Genomic DNA, 21,717 nt, shown 5'->3' on the forward strand with positions numbered 1-21,717 from the left:
GAGTTGGGTGGAGGGTCTGATCGGAGGCTCAGAAGGTTCTGCGACCATGTAGGCTGCAGATTCCTCGACTTGTTCCATAGGGTGGTGGGGTGTCAGGATCCACTAAATAGGTCAAGCAGTCTACTACATACAGGAGGCAGCTATGTGCGTAGTGGAGGATGTGAGGCGTGGACTGGATTTTTTTTTAGGTTAGAGGGTCTTGGGAAACACAAAAAAGAGCTTCAGTCTCAAAGGGTGCACATCGAATACAGGAAGAACATATATTGAGGAACCATCAGTCTAACATTTGTAAATTATTGTAGATTTTTTGGGAATGTACCAGAGCTGAAAGTGCTAATAGAAAGAACTGATGCTCTAATTGTTACAGGCAGTGAAAGCTGGCTACAGCTGGACATAAGTTCAGCTGAAATTTTTGCGAAGAACCTAACGATGTTCTGAAAGGTTAGGCTAAATACAGTTGGCAGTTGCATGTTTGTTGCTGTTACAAATAGTTTATCTTATAGTGAAATTGAAGTAGATAGTTCCTGTGAGTTAGTATGGGTAGAGATAATTCTTGGAAACCTGAATAAAATAATAATTGGATCCTTTTACTGACCTCCCAACTCAGGTGATGCAGTCACTGAAAGGTTCAAAGAACACTTGAGTTTAATTTCAAACATGTATCCAATCATACAACTAAAGTTGGTGGTGACTTTAATTTACCCTCAATATGTTAGCAAAAATACATGTTTAAATCTGGAGGTACGCAAAAAAGCATCATCCAAAATTGTGGTAAATGCAATCTCTGAAAATTATTTTGAGCAGTTAGTTCCTGTGCCCACACAAATAGTAATAGGTTGTGAAAACACACTTGACCTCTTAGCAACAAATAATCATGAGCTAATAATGAGAATCAAAATGGATACAGGGATTAGTGAACACAGGGCAGTGTTGCAAGACAGAATATTGTAACCCCCAAATCCTCTAAAAATAAATGAAAAATGTATAAATTCAAAAAAGCAGATAAAAATTCGCTTGATGCCTTTCTGAGAGAAAATCCACATTCCTTCCAAATTAACCATGTAAGTATAGACCAGATGTGTCTTGAATTCGAGAAAATAACATTGGCAGTAATTGAGAGATGATCATATACAACCACACCAAGACTGGAAAGTTGCACAGATCACACCAATATTCAGGAAAAGCAATACGAGTAATTCACTAAGTTACAGGCCCATATCATTAATGTTGAAATGCAGCAGGATTTTGGAACATACGAGGGCTGTTTTTTTTTTTTTTTTTCCCTCCGATCGTCCATCTAAGCAAGTAAAAGGTAGGGAGGGGCTAGACCTGCATGTCATACGATTGCGCAGCTCCCCCACAACAACCTCTGCCATTTTCAGCTGCAGTGTGTTAGTCATAGCCGAGCTACGTCCTTGTAAACATGGCCGCTACGCTCGATGCTCACGCCAAATGTGAGTTACGAAGTGTAATCCGTTTTCTGCAAGCAGAAGGATGTAGTGCTGCGTAAATCCATCACAGAATGAGCAACGTGTATGGTAACAACGTTATGAGTGATGGTAATGTTCGAGAATGGTGTCGAAAATTTAAACGATGAACAGACGTCCATGATGAGGTCACAAGTCTGTCGCCATTGTAGGCCTCATCGAGCGTGTTGATCAGGCGGTGTGATCCAAACGAAGGTTTACAATTAGCGAACTGTCTGATGAATTTCCAGACATTTCAAGGTCTGCTTTGTACACAATTGTGACTCAAGACCTAGGCTATCGGAAATTGTGTCCATATTGGATCCCAAAAATGCTGAGTACCGACCACAAAACGCAAAGGGTGGTGTCAGCGTTATCGTTTCTCACACGTTATGCCAATGAGGGAAACGTTTTTTTGAAGTCGATTGTTACTGGCGATGAAACGTGGGTCCTCTATGACAATCCTGAAACAAAGGAACAATCAAAGCAGTGGATGCACACAGCTTCCCCAAGCACGCCAAAAAAGTTTAAACATTCACTGACAAAAAGAAAAACAATGGCCACTGTGTTTTGGGACCATAAAGGAGTGCTGCTGGTGGATTTTATCGAGGAAGCTACGACGATAACCAAGGAAGTTTATTGTGAAACTTTACGTCGTTTCTGCAGAGCCATTCAAAACAAACGCAGAGTAATGCTTTTGTCTGGCGTTGTTTTGATCCATGACAACGCCCATCCACACAGTGCCAACATGATAAAGGACCTCCTCAAAAAGTTTAAATTGGAAGTTTTTGAACATCCACCCTACAGCCCAGACCTAGCACCAAGTGATTATCACCTGTTCCGAGAACTGAAGTCATGGTTACCCGGGCAGCTCTTCGCTACTAACGAAGAACTTCAGGACGCCATCAAGACTTACCTGTCCTCACTGGCAGCAACATTCTTCGAGGAAGGCATGGAAAAGCTTGTGTCACGGTATGACAAGTGCCTCAATCGTTTTGGCGATTGTGTGGAAAAATAAGTTAAGACTTTACTGTACTTTTGGTAATAAAATTATTATTTTCTGTACATTTTTCTTTTATTTACAGCCAATCAGAGGTTGAAAAAAAAAAAAAAAAACAGCCCTTGTATATAGTGTTCAAACATTGTAAATTACCTCAAATAGAATGGTCTATTGACACACAGTCAACACAGATTTAGAAAACATTATTCTTGTGAAACATAGCTAGCTCTTTACTCACACGAAGTGTTGCGTGCTATCGACAAACGGTTTCAGTTGATTCTGTACTTCTAGATTTCAGAAAGGCTTTTGACACCGTACTTCAGAAGCGACTTGTAATCAGACTGTGCGCTTATGGAATATTATCTCAGTTATGTGAATAGATCATGATTTCCTGTCACAGAGATCACAGTTTGTAGTAGTTGTTGGAACGTCCTGGAGTAAAACAGAAGTGATTTCGGGCATTCCCCAAGGTAGCGTTATAAGCCCTCTGCTGTTTGTTAATCATGTTAACAATTTAGGAGACTATGTGAGCAACCATGTTAGGTAGTTCGTAGATGATGCTGTCATTTATCATCTAGTAAAGTCATCAGAAGATCAAAACCAATTGCAAAATGACTTATTTATCTGTATAATGTGAAAATTAGCAATTGATTCTAAGTAATTAAAAGTGTGAGGTCATCCACAGGAGTGTAAAAGGAATCCATTAAATTTCATTTAAACAACAAATTAATGAAATCTGAAGTCCTTCAACTAAATACCAAGAAATTACAATTACAAACAACTTAAATTGGAAAGAACACACAGAAAACATTCAGGGTAGGAGAAACAAAGATTGTGTTTTATTGGCAGAACATATCTACTACAGACTTGCTGTTGTTGTTGTTGTGGTCTTCAGTCCTGAGATTGGTTTGATGCAGCTCTCCATGCTAATCTATCCTGTGCAAGCTCCTTCATCTCCCAGTACCCACTTCAACCTACATCCTTCTGAATCTGCTTAGTGTATTCATCTCTTGGACTCCCTCTACGATTTTTACCCCCCACGCTGCCCTCCAATGCTAAATTTCTGATCCCTTGATGCTTAAATTGGAAAGGACACACAGAAAACATATGTCCTACCAACCGATCCCTTCTTCTAGTCAAGTTGTGCCACAAACTTCTCTTCTCACCAATCCTATTCAATACCTCCTGATTAGTTACGTGATCTACCCACCTAATCTTCAACATTCTTCTGTAGCACCACATTTCGAAAGCTTCTATTCTCTTCTAGTCCAAACTATTTATTGTCCGTGTTTCACTTCCATACATGGCTACACTCCATACAAATACCTTCAGAAATGACTTCCTGACACTTAAATCTATACTCGATGTTCACAAATTTCTCTTCTTAAGAAACGCTTTCCTTGCCATTGCCAGTCTACATTTTATATCCTCTCTGCTTCGACCATCATCAGTTATTTTGCTCCCCAAATAGCAAAACTCCTTTACTACTTTAAGTGTCTCATTTCCTAATCTAATTCCCTCAGCATCACCCGACTTAATTCGACTACATTCCATTATCCTTGTTTTGCTTTTGTTGATGTTCATCTTATATCCTCCTTTCAAGACACTGTCCATTCCGTTCAACTGCTTTTCCAAGTCCTTTGATGTCTCTGACAGAATTACAATGTCATCGGCAAACCTCGAAGTTTTTATTTCTTCTCCATGGATTTTAATACCTACTCCAAATTTTTCTTTTGTTTACTTTACTGCTTGCTCAATATACAGATTGAATAACATCGGGGATAGGCTACAACCCTGTCTCACTCCCTTCCCAACCATTGCTTCCCTTTCATACCCCTCGACTCTTATAAATGCCATCTGGTTTCTGTACAAATTGTAAATAGCCTTTTGCTCTCTGTATTTTACCCCTGCCACCTTTAGAATTTGAAAGAGAGTATCCCAGTCAACATTGTCTAAAGCTACGAATGCTAGAAACGTAGGTTTGCCTTTCCTTAATCTTTCTTCTAAGATAAGTCATAAGGTCAGTATTGCCTCATGTGTTCCAACATTTCTACGGAATCCAAACTGATCTTCACCGAGGTCGGCTTCTACCAGTTTTTCCATTCACCTGTAAAGAATTCCCGTTAGTATTTTGCAGCTGTGACTTATTAAACTGATAGTTCGGTAATTTTCACATCTGTCAACACCTGCATTCTGTGGGATTGGAATTATTATATTCTTCTTTTAATTCTGAGGGTATTTCGCCTGTCTCATACATCTTGCTCACCAGATGGTAGAGTTTTGTCAGGACTGGCTCTCCCAAGGCCGTCAGTAGTTCTAATGGAATGTTGTCTACTCCCGCAGCCTTGTTTCGACTCAGGTCTTTCAGTGCTCTGTCAAACTCTTCACGCAGTATCGTATCTCCCATTTCATCTTCATCTACATCCTCTTCCATTTCCATAATATTGTCCTCAAGTACATTGCCCTTTTATAGATCCTCTATATACTCCTTCCACCTTTCTGCTTTCCCCTCTTTGCTTAGAACTGGGGTTTCATCTGAGCTCTTGATATTCATACAAGTGGCTCTCTTTTCTCCAAAGGTCTCTTTAATTTTCCTGTATTCAGTATCTATCTTACCCCTAGTGAGATAAGCCTCTACATCCTTACATTTGTCCTCTAACCATCCCTGCTTAGCCATTTTGCACTTCCTGTCGATCTCATTTTTGAGATGTTTGTATTCCTTTTTGCCTGCTTCATTCACGGCATTTTTATATTTTCTCCTTTCATCAATTAAATTCAATATTTCTTCTGTTACCCAAGGATTTCTACTAGCCCTTGTCTTTTTACCTACTTGATCCTCTGCTGCCTTCACTACTTCATCCCTCAAAGCTACCCATTCGTCTTCTACTGTATTTCTTTCCTCCATTCCTGTCAATTGTTCCCTTATGCTGTCCCTGAAACTCTGTACAACATCTGGTTTAGTCAGTTTATCCAGGTTCCATCTCCTTAAATTCCCACCTTTTTGCAATTTCTTCAGTTTTAATCTACAGTTCATAACCAATAGATTGTGGTCAGAGTGCACATCTGCTCCTGGAAATGTCCTACAATTTAAAACCTGGTTCCTAAATCTCTGTCTTACCATTATATAATCTATCTGATACCTTTTAGTATCTCCAGGATTCTTCCATGAATACAACCTTCTTTTATGATTCTTGAACCAAGTGTTAGCTATGATTAAGTTATGCTCTGTGCAAAATTGTAACAGACGGCTTCCTCTTTCATTTCTTAGCCCCAATCCATATTCACCTACTATGTTTCCTTCTCTCCCTTTTCCTACTGTCGAATTCCAGTCACCCATGACTATTAAATTTTCGTCTCCCTTCACTACCTGAATAATTTCTTTTATCTCATCATACATTTCTTCATCATCTGCAGAGCTAGTTGGCATATAACTTGTACTACTGTAGTAGGCATGGGCTTCGTGTCTTTCTTGGTCACTATAATACATTCACTATGCTGTTTGTAGTAGCTTACCCGCACTCCTATTTTTTTATTCATTATTAAACCTACTCCTGCATTACCCCTATTTGATTTTGTATTTATAACCCTCTATTCACCTGACCAGAAGTCTTGTTCCTCCTGCCACCGAACTTCACTAATTCCCACTATATCTAACTTTAACCTATCCATTTCCCTTTTTAAATTTTCTAACCTACCTGCCCGATTAAGGGATCTGACATTCCACGCTCCAATCTGTAGAATGCCAGTTTTCTTTCTCCTGATAATGACGTCCTCTTGAGTAGTCCCCACCCGGAGATACGAATGGGGGACTATTTTACCACCGGAATATTTTACCCAAGAGGACGCCATCATCATTTAACCATACAGTAAAGCTGCATGCTCTCGGGAAAAATTACGACTGTAGTTTCCCCTTGCTTTCAGCCGTTCGCAGTACCACAACAGCATGGCTGTTTTGGTTAATGTTACAAGGCCAGATCAGTCAATCATCCAGACTGTTGCCCCTGCAACTACTGAAAAGGCTGCTGCCCCTCATCAGGAACCACACGTTTGTCTGGCCTCTCAACAGATACCCCTCCGTCATGGTTGCTCCTACGGTACGGCTATCTGTATCGTTGAGGCACGCAAGCCTCCCCACCAACGGCAAGGTCCATGGTTCATGGGGTGACTGGCTACAACGTGATTTTCCGTCCTGTTTTGGAGTAATGCTGCGTGGTGTGGGATCCTTACCAGACGGGATTAATGGAGTACATCGAGAAGTTTCTAAGAGGAACAGCACATTTTGTATCATCAAAAAATAGGGGAGAGAGTGTCTCGTACTTAGTACAGGATTTGGGGTGGACATAATTAAAACAGACATTTCTCATCACAGCAGGATCTTCTCACGAAATATCAATCACCAGTTTTTCCTCCGAATGCAAAAATATTTTGTTGACACTGACCTACATAGGAAGAAATGATCATAATAAAATAAGGGAAATCAGAGCTTGGAAGGAAAGATATAGCTGTTCATTTCTTCTGCATGCTGTTAGAGAGTGCAGTAATAGAGAATTATTGTGAATGTAGTTTGATGAACTCTGCCAGACACTTAAGTGTGATTTGCAGAATATCTGTGAAGATATAGAAACAGCTTGTTCGCATGGGGCCAACACCAGAGCAACTGTCAACATTCGGATGGACTGCTGTACTAAATGCCAATGACTGAGGCAGTGCTAAAAATTTGAAGGCTTGTTGAGCCAGGAGGAGATGCTACCAAAGTTGGAGTGATGGTTCACCAGCCTCTGAACTGGACTGGTCCAATAGGCTCCAGTCGATATCTGAATGCACTCATGGTGGACAGCATCTAGCACACCTTGAGCAAAGAAATACATGCTGATCCGTAAATCACACTGTTTTTATCTCTCACCAGAAAAATGCTCTATAAAACTGCAGGAGGCATGACCTGTGAGTTTCCCATGCCTTTCCACTGAGCCATTTCAAAATATTTGATGATTTGATGCTCTTTGAGCTCAGATGTTTCAGGTGTGCGAGCCAGGTTATTTTTGTGTAGCCAAAGGCACAAATTATCTGTAAAATTTAAAATATTGCCCCCCATTGTGGTCTGTGTCTGGCTAGAACTGCAATGAGTATGGTTAAAACTGTCACAAGTAGTCTTCTCTAGTGAGAACTAAAAACCACTTAATTGGTCTAAGTTTCCAGTGTCCCTATGGACAAATGTAGTAGCCTTATTGTCACTGTAGGCTTGGAAAAAGAGCAGAAGATCAAAGTAATCCATAAACAAAGAATTTTTAACAGGGCTTCTGACTGGAGATGGTCAGATGAGGTATCACCAATGCAACAGCAAAAGCACCTGCCTGAGAATCTGCAGATGTCCATGTAGACCCATTAATGAAGTTGGTGAAGGGTGTTGTACCTCCAAGTGGTGTCATACACCTTTTCAAGATAAAAAAAAGTACAAAATAAATTGTTTTAGCTCCTCTATTGCCATCTCACTTAGAATTAAGTTATAATGGGTAAATAATAGTGCCTGAAACCTCTGTGGGAGGGGCAGAGGTGATTTTGGGATTTGAGGAGCCAGACATGGCAGCAATTGACCATGCACTCAGATATATTACCCATCCGCTGGTAAGGGCTACAGTCCACTAGGATTGACACAATCCTCCTCTAATTTTCCATAAGGAAATTAATATTGCCTCCTTCCAAGTGGTAAGCTACTGTCCATCAAACTAGGCCTGACTGAAACAAGATATGAGCTTGTCATTGGCTGCAGAGCACAGATGATTGAGGATGGCATAACGAGTCTGTCCAGTCTGGGAGCATGTCTCTGGACAGAGTAAACTCCAATTCCCAGGTGGATAATGGATGAGTGTAGATCTCATTACACAGGAAGAAGCAGAGCCTTTTCATCACTACAGCCCTACGGAGTGCCTGTAACTCGGCTGTTTGTCTGGATGACACAGTGAAGATAAATAAATTTTTCAGCTAAAACCTAAGCCACACCTGGTTATCAGTTAAAATAAAATTATTTTATTGTAACAGGTAACCCGTTTTGGCTCTAAAGCCATATAAAATGTTATAAGGCAGCGACAGAGGATGCAAAGTCATTAATAAAATAAAATGTAACAAAGACTGAATTTAACATTAAAAGAGTTAAGTTGTTCAGGAACAGTTGTTCTTCACAGTGACGTCCAGCTCACATCCAAATCTCAGTTAATAGATAACCTACCAGTAAGCAACTTTAACTGCACTCTTGACATCTGCTACCACTTCCACGTCAAATGTTCCCTTCCCTATAGCCTAGGCATCATGAGCAAATGTACTTCCTCCACCAATTACTTCTCCTACACTTTCCTCTCTTGCAGGTATTCCACAAATCTCACAGGCATCATTCTCCTTTCTCCCTCTTTCACAGCTTCCACTTAGGAGAACCCTCATCACGCAGTACCACTGAAGCCTCGATACTTTACTCTGCAGAGGACATGACTTTCTCAAGTTGAGCCCTAAAAATGAAGTCCTCTCTCCTTGATAGCATTCCACCATGCTCAGCACCTCCATAACACTGTTATCACTACCACAAGGTTCCTGCCTCATGCACCTACATACTACCATTAACTCCAATTGGACCACAGGTAAACCGTACATCAAAGGCTTAGCAACATGCAAAACCACATGTTGATTACCAGCTTAAATATGTCCACTGCTGTGTTTTTGTAGGAATGCCCACCACCAAACTGGTTGAGCACATTAATGGGCATAGAGCTGTATGGTTTGGGGACACCCTGTACTCAGTTGTTGAACCATTGCATGAGTCAGGACCTGCAAACACTACAAGGGTTCCTTGGACCCTCCCACTCAATACTAATTCCTCTGAGCTCCAGATATTTCAACTTCTCTCCAACATATCCTTGTATCCTACCATCCTCATGGACTCAATTTCTGTGAACATATAAACCAACTGTTTATTATTTATCCAATCAACTATAATCTTTATTCCTTTTTTTTTTTTTAATCTCCTCCTCGTTTTCCACTGATCGGGAATGTCTTCGGTTTGTATGCTTTTGTTGAACACTTCTGTGATGATTGGTGTTAGGAGATCTTGGGCTTCTTTTAAGAGCTCATTGTATATGTTGTCTTCTCTAGGTGACTTTCCATTTTTCAATTCAGTGATGGTGGTTCTAACCTCGCAGTGTATTATAGCGGGTATGGTTTCAGTGGTGTTTGGGTCTGGATTGACAGAGCTGCGGTCTGTGGCTTTGTTTGGCAGAGAACTTGTGTATACTTCTTGGGGAATTCTGTTGATGATTTGATTAAATTCTCTTGTGTTTAGATGTCCTCCCGCCTGATTCTTCATCCTAGTATCCATCGTTTCCCGCCCTGGGTGCTTATGCTCGCTTTTCTAATTGATTGGTTTGTTTCTAGTCTTTGTCTTGTTGTTGCTGATCGGTGCTCATGGATATCTTTCCAATTTCCCTTTCATTATTTTGTCTAGTTTTGCGTATTCTCCTTTATTCCTGTCTGAAATATCTCTAGGTTTTAACATTTTCGATCTGTGGTCGATTAGCTGTTTGGTATTCTGACTTAATTTGCTTCGACTTTTCTTCATTTGCTCGTCTTTGCTTGTGCCCTAGTGAGAATGGTATGTGCATTTTTCTAGTGCATTATACATTTCATGAGTGCTTTGTTTTGTATTGGTTTTGCTTGTTGTAGTTGCTTCTGCAGTTCTTGTTTAAATTTGTTTCTGTTCAGTTTTTCTATTTCTTGTTTGCTTGCTTTTCCTACGTTTCTTTGGAATTTTTATTTTTGCCCTCACTATTCTACGGTCTGTGCTAAATTTTAATTGTGAGATTACTTGGATGTCCTTTATTATGTTTTGTTTGTCTGTTAGAACGTAATCCATTTCATTTTTCATCTTGCCACCTGGCGAGCGCCAAGTCCATCTTGGGTTTTGACTTTTCCTGAAGAAGGTGTTGGTTATTTTCAGTTTGTCTTCTTGAGCAAATTGTACCATTCTTTCTCCTCTCCTGTTCCTTGTTCCAAAGCCATGTGGTCCGATAGGGTCTTTGTTATCGTTACTGTGGGGGCCGACTTTGCAGTTGAAATATCCAATTATTAAGTTTATTGGTGATTGATATCTCTCTAAGGTGTCATATACACTCCTGGAAATGGAAAAAAGAACACACTGACACCGGTGTGTCAGACCCACCATACTTGCTCCGGACACTGCGAGAGGGCTGTACAAGCAATGATCACACGCACGGCACAGCGGACACACCAGGAACCGCGGTGTTGGCCGTCGAATGGTGCTAGCTGCGCAGCATTTGTGCATCGCCACCGTCAGTGTCAGCCAGTTTGCCGTGGCATACGGAGCTCCATCGCAGTCTTTAACACTGGTAGCATGCCGCGACAGCGTGGACGTGAACCGTATGTGCAGTTGACGGACTTTGAGCGAGGGCGTATAGTGGGCATGCGGGAGGCCGGGTGGACGTACCGCCGAATTGCTCAACACGTGGGGCGTGATGTCTCCACAGTACATCGATGTTGTCGCCAGTGGTCGGCGGAAGGTGCACGTGCCCGTCAATCTGGGACCGGACCGCAGCGACGCACGGATGCACGCCAAGACCATAGGATCCTACGCAGTGCCGTAGGGGACCGCACCGCCACTTCCCAGCAAATTAGGGACACTGTTGCTCCTGGGGTATCAGCGAGGACCATTCGCAACCGTCTCCATGAAGCTGGGCTACGGTCCCGCACACCGTTAGGCCGTCTTCCGCTCACGCCCCAACATCGTGCAGCCCGCCTCCAGTGGTGTCGCGACAGGCGTGAATGGAGGGACGAATGGAGACGTGTCGTCTTCAGCGATGAGAGTCTCTTCTGCCTTGGTGCCAATGATGGTCGTATGCGTGTTTGGCGCCGTGCAGGTGAGCGCCACAATCAGGACTGCATACGACCGAGGCACACAGGGCCAACACCCGGCATCATGGTGTGGGGAGCGATCTCCTACACTGGCCGTACACCACTGGTGATCGTCGCGGGGACACTGAATAGTGCACGGTACATCCAAACCGTCATCCAACCCATCGTTCTACCATTCCTAGACCGGCAAGGGAACTTGCTGTTCCAACAGGACAATGCACGTCCGCATGTATCCCGTGCCACCCAACGTGCTCTAGAAGGTGTAAGTCAACTACCCTGGCCAGCAAGATCTCCGGATCTGTCCCCCATTGAGCATGTTTGGGACTGGATGAAGCGTCGTCTCTCGCGGTCTGCACGTCCAGCACGAACGCTGGTCCAACTGAGGCGCCAGGTGGAAATGGCATGGCAAGCCGTTCCACAGGACCACATCCAGCATCTCTACGATCGTCTCCATGGGAGAATAGCAGCCTGCATTGCTGCGAAAGGTGGAAATACACTGTACTAGTGCCGACATTGTGCATGCTCTGTTGCCTGTGTCTATGTGCCTGTGATTCTGTCAGTGTGATCATGTGATGTATCTGACCCCAGGAATGTGTCAATAAAGTTTCCCCTTCCTGGGACAATGAATTCACGGTGTTCTTATTTCAATTTCCAGGAGTGTAGTTTCTCATCGATATCTTCTAATTCTTCGTTGGTACTCATTTCTATTGGGGCATATATTTGTATGATTGTTATTTTATGACTGTGTGGTAAGTTTCAAAGCTGCTATTCCTTCTGACAATCGCACTATTTCTTGTATGTCATAACACAGTTTAATATCAGTTTGTATTTAGCAAGTACTGGCTTTGTTCATGTAACATTTATTAGTAATTGCATGTCTGAGCAAACAGTGTCAATGTTGCTCAAGAGGCATCTGTATTGTTTTCAACACTTGATTTTATGAAGTACATATGTGTAAAGGTTTAGCTAACACAGCACCAAATCTTTGATTTTTGCTGCATCTCATTGCATTCTCTTGCACAACAATTGAAGGTATGAGCAAAATAATTTTCTGATTAACCTGTCAATGTCCAGATCACAGGAAAGTTTTGAAATGATACTGCAAAATTATCACTTTTTTCACTAGTCTTGAAACAGCCTACATTATTGATCCCCAGAAATCTGGAACATGAAACGTAATAGGCACATGTGAGCACAGAATTGGAGAATATTTTCATTTGAATTCTAGTGTCAGTACATGGCCATCATATTGTAGTTGGGCAAGATACAAAGTAGGAGGATCTTTGACTGGCACACTTACACAGTTGAAGCTCAACATCTATTTTCAATAGGGAATGGGGTGCTTACCAATGTAATATATTTGACCCACTCTCTAATAGCTCAACATCCACCCTGGTTTCCACCTCAGCTTCACAACAGGTGGGTCCCCTCCAGCCTTGTCCTCTTTCCTCCCGGAGGATGGAACAAATATTTCTGAAAGAATGGAATGGTTTTTCACTTGCTTGGGTATATCAGCAGTATTGGAATTCTGTAACCTGAATGTACTAGCCAGCCATTCTGTCTCTCTGTAATTTTATAGTTTGTCCAAGTGATTCTTCTTTAGAATCAGTTAATAACGAGATACAAATATAGTATGTTTTTCATAGTTTTATGGAGTGTCTGATTTTCCTAGATTATTGCAGAGAACACTTTAGTGTTTACTTATTATAAACGATTATCAAATAAATGGATTGAAATGATCAGAAAGCTACAACATTCTGAATTATTAGTTTCTGTTATATTGATCTTTCTGTAATTTAAAAGCATATTTTGTACAGAACATGTTATTAAATCTGGCCTTTGTGTTTTAAGTCTAGCAAATGGAGCATTTTAAACACACCTGTCAAATTATTTTAGTATGGTCAGCCATGGACTATCAAAAACCTAAAACTACTTTCATAATTTGTTATGATCATCACATTGTTTTAATATAGCTTTTTGAAATGCAATATTTCTAAAGAGGTCTAACCATATTAATTCTACATGCTGAAACTTACCAGAAATAAATAATACTGTTGACAAAAACATAATAATTTATTACAGTGATGCTAGATCCAGAATAGAACTAATGTGTGTGATGTCAGAAACTAAAATGAAAAACTTTCAGTTCACAGTTCAAAACACAATGCTAAGCTTAGTCCTATTTATTTTTGTCTTTGCAGCCTCCCATTAACTACTGAGGTATGTTAAAATAATTTGACTCTTACGAACTCAATAAAACCTTCAGGGATGAAGGTTTGTTTACATGAAACACTGCAACTGCAATGAGAATTCACTGTGTAAGAATTGTAATTTACAAACATAATGAAGGTATTTGCTACTGCTGCTTCTGCACCTTTTATTTTGACTTACTCTTAAGTTGTTTACACCACATACATTTAAGGCACTGGGAGAACGGATGGAGGAAAACTGGAAATTTTTTTCAGACAGGGTATTGGTATGTTACATATATTATGGAGATGCCAGGTTAAAAAACACATTCGCACAAATATGTGTTTTATTGTGTGTGGCAATAAAGAATTTACAAACAGTTTTTGTAGTGACTGTACATGGACACAAATGCAACACATACTTGTGAGCTTTAATAATGCTACAATATAAACTGAAATCTAGTAAGTCTTTCTTAAGCTCTTGTTCCATAGTTCAATTTTGTTGAACACAGCTTATTTTTCTCAATCTCACACACACACACTACTTCACTCTAAAAAATTTTCTACTATGCAACTGATGGTGGAATGATGAAGACTTGAAAAAACTTAAGCTTTTAGAAATTCTCTGAACAATGTTTGCAATAAGCAAAAAATATTTCTCATTCTTGTAAACAGTGGCAATAATCCTTCAGACTATGTGCAGATGAGGTGTAGCATTCATTGTCTGAGATTATTTACAGTATCAGAATAATAACTGTCAAGTCGCACTGAGATGTTTTAAGTGCACTGAAAATTTCAGTTATCTATAAGTACATGAACAATCAAGTAATGAAGATGAACTCCACTGAAACTAGTCTTTTGCTGGCTTAAATCAAAGTTGTAACATGTAGCTATAACAATGTTTTTATTTTGGAGGATCCTGAGTTTTTATAATGTTATCAAATACTGCACACGGTCACAGTCAGGTTATCTTTCTCACTAAGAATTCACACCTCCACTAATTTTGATTACCGGAGGCAATACTGATGCCCATTCGCTCCGCAACTGTAGCTTGTGCAATTGCCGCATCCCTCAATGAGAATAAATGGGACATCTCAATTTCAGTCTTCGCTAAAGGAATGGCTTTATCAAATAGCTCCACGGCTCGTTTCAAATTACCCCTGTAAAATAAAGGCAAATTATTTATAAAAAAACACACAAATCATTCCATACACCACTTAAGTATCTGAGTGTATAAATAATTTTCGCATTGATAACCCAACCTTTGCACTTCTATTGTTCCGAGAGTTTCATAGGCAAATTCACACCGATCATCCATTTTCAGGGCTTTGCTGATCAGTTCTATGGCTTTATTAATATCACCTGTAGATTGCAACTGCAGCAAACCTGAAAGCAAACATGATGTTTGAATCACTATCACATTTGTCACACTAAACAGCTAATACAGTATGAAAGACAGATCACTATTTGCCTTATGTCAAACTAAACAGAGCTTAATAAGTTTATGTACTGTTGGAGTTTAATCTGCAGCAATACTTCACAAAACGGCCAAATATCAGTATTCTCTTCACCAAACAAAACAACAACCACATAATGGGTACTCAAAGGTGTCAACTGGAAACAGTTAATTTATTCTTAATTTGGCTGTAAAACTCACAATAAGTCTATCTGAAACTTTTCCCCCTATGGAATTAAGTAAGTCTGAAGTTTTTGACACATAAACAAGCACACTAGTTATTCACAGCTGATCAAAACTGTGTGTTCTGAAACTCACGGTTCAGAATACTGCATATTTGTCTTGTTCACAGGTTCGAAAATTCACAGTGCTGAGAGGTGTGCCAGGCATTAAGGTGTCCCAAAGTGGATAGGACACAGTATACAAACCATACAAACTGTCCTTGAATGTCCTTACTTCACTATTTAAAATACCTGTTGATACTGACTGAATATATTACTAGCCTCGTAGAATATTATTTGGTTAGCAAATACGATTTACTGGATCTCCATCTCGCCTCATGGATAATATGGACAGTACATCTGAGTGTTACCAAATAGAGTGCATCATTCCCACAGAAGGGAAGGACTGATACTGGCTAACCACAACAGAAGCACAGGCATTTGTTGGCACATATTAATTATGTTAACCGCCCTCTAAGTTTTCACCTCTGACATTTGGGCAGAGCACAGCTGAGTCTTGCTCTGTTGATGTTTAGCACTGGCCACCAAGCTCTTTCAGCTTGGTAGCAAAGTTTTTCATGGGCCAAACTGTTGGAGGCACTACTGCAATGTGCAAGCTCATGGGATTGTTGGTGGAAGTGTACAGGAAGCAATGGACCAAGTAAAGTCTGGGCATGTTTTTGAAACAATATGGATGCCTGGCAATTTTTAAGCCAGCATGCTGTAATAAAGCTTATTTAAGGTAAAATGTTGTGGGCTCTTAATGCTTAACTACTTCCATCATACTCCACAAAGCAAGCATGAATCTGATGTAATATCAACTGGGTCATCACAGAACTTTCAAATAAATGTGGAAAAAGAAAAATGAACAAAGCTGTAGTCAGGAGACAACGTAAAAAAGATGATGATCCTGTTTAAATTGAAACCTCCATACATTAAAATGAAGAACACTGGAGAAAGTTAGGTATGTTAAAACACACATCACACACATAGAACTTTACAGCTGATGCAGAGGAGAATGGATTTATGAGCCTATGATAGTAAAAGTGCAATACAATTTATTGATGTAGAAAACTATTCATCTATTATGAGACACTGTTAGATAGTATAATTATAATATCACAGAAATCAATGATAGCTGAAGCCATAATAAATCTAGGTGGATGTCACATATTGTGTGTCAAGATGTCTGATAGCTATTGTATCATTTTTCCTATCTATGCCTTCACGTTCTGTCTGTCTCTGCTGAGTTCGACGTCAAACTCTATGTTCTTTTTACAGCTTGGAACCAGATGAAACGTGATCATGGATGCAAATTCCTCATCTGCTCTGTTTCCCTTAGTGCCCTGCAGACCATCCAGTAAATGTTCCCAGCAGATAGATTTGTCCAGAACATCCACACCATCCTGCACTTACAAAGACAAAGAAAGGAGGTCTAATTCTGCTGAGTACTAGGACATATGCATATCTGTGGGAATAAGTTAGCCGATACCATGGCCAAGGAGGCATGTACCATTCCCAACATAACCAACTGATGGATAGGTTGTGATCAATAAAAGAGATAGTGATACCATTGATCACGTCCTCCTTCTTGCCAGTCAGAATTGATGAAGTCTGTTTAATGTGACTTCAAATAGGACACAGCCCTCTGACCCATGGCTGTCTTCTCAGACTTTAAGAACTGCCTATGCGTGATGGATGTGGTGTGCTGCTTACAGTTTGCTACATTTAACCATCGTATTTTATATAATGACAAGAGGGTACAAGCTGGTCTACCGGTAGACCTACTCTCAGTTTTACTTGATGAGTTGAAGATGGCATGTGTTTTATGATTTTGTGTTTTGTCTTCCCTTCTACCAAAGTTCTTAGGTCAAGGCCTTTTAGTATGTTAGAGGATGATTGGCTAATCCATGTGTCATCTTTGTGATCAGCCAATCTTCTTTTCTGGACTTGCATATTAGTGGCCATGCAGATCTGGTACCAACATTTCTCACAATCTGCCTTGACTCGCTTGCACCACTGCATCATTAGGAGGAATGGTGAGTGTTCACATAACACAGAGTAAAAGGGAGCGTAAGTGACCTCATCTTGTATTTTAGGCTATCCTCACATTGTGTGCTCTAGCCCCATTCATCTTATCTCATACAGTCAACATAAGGGTGCTGATGACCGCGATGTTGTGTACTCTATAGGTCCAGACGACGACAACGATGACGATGACGACGACGACGACAACAACAACAACAACAACAACAACAACAACTCGTGAGTGGCTGTGGAGCACTGGGCTTGGAGTGGGTGAGGCACTTTAAGGTTAAAGCAGTATGCTCAAAATCTTGCATTAAGATGTTCTTTGTCACCAGAGGGACTATTACAAATGCTGCAGCATCATGTAAGTGTATAGTGAATAGTTCATAGAACCATCCTGTATAAAAATTATATACGTTACAGTAATGAAAAGTGTTGTTAACATCCTTGAAATGTTTACTAAGATGTACAAATAGTGTATTCTCAACTTATTTAAAAAGAGTTCCTGTCATTAATATGCCTGGAGAATATTTGCTCTCTCAAATAGGATCATGCTGTGGTACCTTATAATGGGATTACCACCCAATTGAGAAAGCTTAGAGAGCTAGTAAAAAGTTTCTGCAGATCAAGATAATGTGCTACAAAGGGTTTGAAAGCATGGACTAGCTGAGCAAGTGAGGTTTCATGATGACTCTTGATCAAATAGGTTCTGTTATGTGGAAAGAAAAAGAGATGAGAAATACACTGACACATACATTACAAAGGCACAATAATATATGGCAGACCATTAAAATTGCAGCACCAAGAAGAACAGTACATAATGTAAGTTTCTTTATTGTGCTTATACAGTACAATACGAACAATGCATGATTAAATGTGTAATTTGACTTGGAGGTACACAGTGTGTGAAATATACTACACACAGCTGCCACCACTGGAAGTAAGAGTGTGCCTAACCAGACTCTGCTTCGAGTCAAACTGAACTCTGATGTCTGCTTCAGGTACACCATTCCGTGCTGCTGCAACTATACTGGACTTCGTCGCTCATGATTGCCACCAAGTAGCAGTGTACCGATCTTTGGGAAACATGTGACTCATGGATTCAATGTGTGCAGTATCTGGAGAATGTCCTGGACAAGGCAACAGGTGACATTATGTGTACTGAGATACGTCAGTACAGTACTGCCAGCAAGAGTTCTCACAATACTTTGTCGAAGTAAAATGTGATGGGGACCTCGAAGATAGGACATGGCCTGCTGTCCAGATTATTGGCTGTGCAAACCAGAGGTGATTGTATTGTGTACCCAATGGTACTTTACCCAATCATGTCCAGTGCTGAGTCAGTATGACGACGACGAATGCAATGTTGATACCCCCTGATCCTCCACAGATGTACATTTCTTCTGTGCCCCTCTAACTGCACTGAGGAAAACCACAGCAATGGCCACTGTGCTGACATCCCGTGTCACACCAGACATCGTTGCACTGTTTGTACGGATACAGTTAACTCTCTTTCTAATGAATCTGTGGGGATCCAAATATTTTTTTTCTTAAATGGGGTTTTTCCTTAAATTCAGGCTTTGTCTAAATACATGGAAGGAGTGACCCAGAATCATAATTCAAGTATGTTTAGGCAATACAAGCGCAATTTAATTACAAATTTGCCAGTATCCTGCAGTAAAAATTTAAATACTTCCTGCATATTGTAGTGACAAAAATTGTCACTCTGGTTGGCTGATATCAATTAGAACTGATTCGTCTACATTAAACAAGGAAAAGTAATTCCTGATGGTATTAAATCTTTGCACAGCAGCTGCGAAACTTAGTGCAACAACTCCTGCACCTCCACCTCCTCTTCATTTTCGTCTTCATCCTCGTTGTCCCTTCGCAAGCACTTCAAACTTCTCACTTACATTCATCTCGGTTGTGGAAGTCAAGATGATACCATCATCATCATCATCATCATCATCATCATCATCATCATCATTGTCGTCATAATCATCTCATCACCATCATAAGAAACAAACTCTTGGAATGTCACATTTTTCAGGAACAGCTACAATACTATTCATTCTTCTTCTGGACCAGGATCAGTTTTAACAGCAACTGATCACAACTACCCTTTGTGAAATAATTTAACACAGTCTGCTGTCTTACATTATTCCGGGTAGCGACAAACATATGATTTGCCTATAGGATGTTGATTCTCATCACTTCCCCCCTCTCAGGAAATTAACAGGCTTCCACACAACTGCTACTCTGTACTCGGCATTAACATAGTGTGCCCGGGTCCAGATGCTAAAGATGGCTTGTGCAGTTTGGAGGACGGAACACAATATTGACGTTCCTCAGAAATGTTGTTTTCTCGAGCTGTACAAGACATTGGTCAACAACAGGTACTATTTTCCTTCCTCCTGCATTGATCTTGGCATCTTAATAACTGAGAAATCTTGCAAAGATTTCTGAAATCATCCAGGCATTGCTGTTCTACTCCTAAGTACAAGGTTTTTGAAACATCTGGGAATTTTAAGTTTACTGTTATTAGTGGAGGCAACATTTGACTTCCATTACTTTTTACACACAATGCCACAGTCATCCTTTCTTTACTTTTTTTACCTCTGAGTCATTTTTCTCTTTTAATGGAATACATATCTGCAGGAAGTAAATATAAGACGCCAGCCAATTTCACCTATGCTGAAAATATCTCTGGGTTCTAACCCTATATCAATCATAACAATGTAATGTTCTTCCAATAATTTACATGTTCTACCCACAGCCTCACTTCCTCTACTAGCATTCTGAAATGAGATAGTGTTGCAGAAGAAGCTGAGTAGCACAAGTGGCCGAAGGTATATGGGTGTATAGCCAAATTTAACAAATGGGATGTCACCATGTGCTTGACTAACGTATCTTTCTTCTTGGAAGGCACTGCAAAGCAATGGTATGAGAACAACGAGGAGAAGTTCACAAGCTGGGAAGTATTCCAGGTGGAACTATGCAAGTATTTCGGCAACACACAATGACAGAAGTGCAAGGCTGAAGATATAAAAATGCATGGCACAGTGTCCAGGAGAAACTACAGCATCCTACATTCAAGACATCTTGGAGCCGTGTAAAATAGTGGACCCTAGAATGATGAAGGAAGATAAAGTTGCACATCTCATGAAGGGTGTTGCTGAGGACATGTATCAATTCCAACTCCTGAAGGAGGTTTCGACAGCAGACGACTTCATAAAATGGCGCCAGTATATCGAAGCAATGCATCAAAAAAAGAATTACACACAAGAAGTTTGAATGGCTTCCAAATGCCGTATCGATGTCTGTGATGGAGGAAACAACTGATTTCACAAATGTTCTTCGCCATATAGTGAGAGAGGAAGTTCAGAAGGCATAAAACAGAGACGCTTCAAGAGGTCATAAGGGAGGGAGTGGAACAGACACTGAACCCAATCTCTCATCCATCATTTCCCTTTAAAACAGTGAAAAAATCCCAGGCGGAGTTACATTCCTACAATGCCGCATGAGGAACCTGTTTGGGCACCAAGGAAGACTGACGTCTGGAGGACCCAGGATAACCAACCAGTATGTTTCCAGTGAGAATGACCGGGACATATGGTGCACTACTGTCGAGAAAGGTGGTGGATATTTGATGATGCCTGCACCACAAGACAGCAGACTGATCTGCCAACTCCGGGACGACGAAGATGAACAAAAAGATGTGGGTGCAGGACGACTTAAGTCATCATCGCCGCAAGCTAGGACACTCCCCAACATGCCAAACCAGGTTGCCATCACTGTTTAGAAGCTCCAGCCTATCACCTAGCTGCCACAACCTGGAAAACTAAAGGGTGCGACCTTTCTTGGAGGTGAGGTCACCGAAGAGAAAAATCCTCCACTGTCGATCACTACAAAAATGATATGAAACTACGTCGGTATCCTCATGGATGACCGACCAGCCCAAGCTCTTGTGGACTCTGGAGCATCGTATTCAGTCATTTTAGACAAGTACCATCGCCAGTTGCAGAAAACCGTATTTGTCAACAACAAAACATCTCTGCTGAAGGTGGCTAATGGGAAACAGTTAAAACCTACACGAAGATGTACCATTCGTGTAGGTATAAGTGTCCATACACAGCCCTTAGAATTCGTCATTTTACAAGAGGGTAATCATGACATCATTCTCGGATAGTACTTTTTGAAAGCTTCTCAGGTAGTTATAGATTGTGGTTCCCCAAAGATTATGCAAGACAAGATGAGATACTGTGGACAGGAAGATGCGCATCCGAATGTGTGGAGAATATGTGTGCTGGATGAAGTGATCATTCCTGCAGTCAGCACTACAAAGGTAACTGTCTGTAAAGCCATGCAGCAACCCATGGATCTTATAGTGGAATGTAAGAGAAGCATAGCACTGAAGAATACCTTGGTCATCCCAGGCTCTGTCATC

At 40.7% G+C, this 21,717-nt stretch overlaps 1 protein-coding gene across 1 annotated transcript in view; it reads right to left on the bottom strand.

Moving 5' to 3' along the window:
- Positions 1 to 13,894: 13,894 nt before the first annotated feature.
- The window catches only part of LOC126092452 (mitochondrial import receptor subunit TOM70), a 55,856-nt gene continuing 48,033 nt past the window's right edge, over positions 13,895 to 21,717 (bottom strand). The window contains exons 9-10 of the mRNA XM_049908053.1: positions 14,828 to 14,951; positions 13,895 to 14,725 (exon numbers count right to left, since the gene is read on the bottom strand). Coding sequence (XP_049764010.1) covers positions 14,563 to 14,725; positions 14,828 to 14,951 — 287 coding nt within the window. The 3' untranslated portion in view covers positions 13,895 to 14,562. The remainder of the gene's footprint in view (positions 14,726 to 14,827; positions 14,952 to 21,717) is intronic.

Source organism: Schistocerca cancellata, chromosome 7, assembly GCF_023864275.1.
Source record: "Schistocerca cancellata isolate TAMUIC-IGC-003103 chromosome 7, iqSchCanc2.1, whole genome shotgun sequence".
Classification (NCBI taxonomy): domain Eukaryota; kingdom Metazoa; phylum Arthropoda; class Insecta; order Orthoptera; family Acrididae; genus Schistocerca; species Schistocerca cancellata.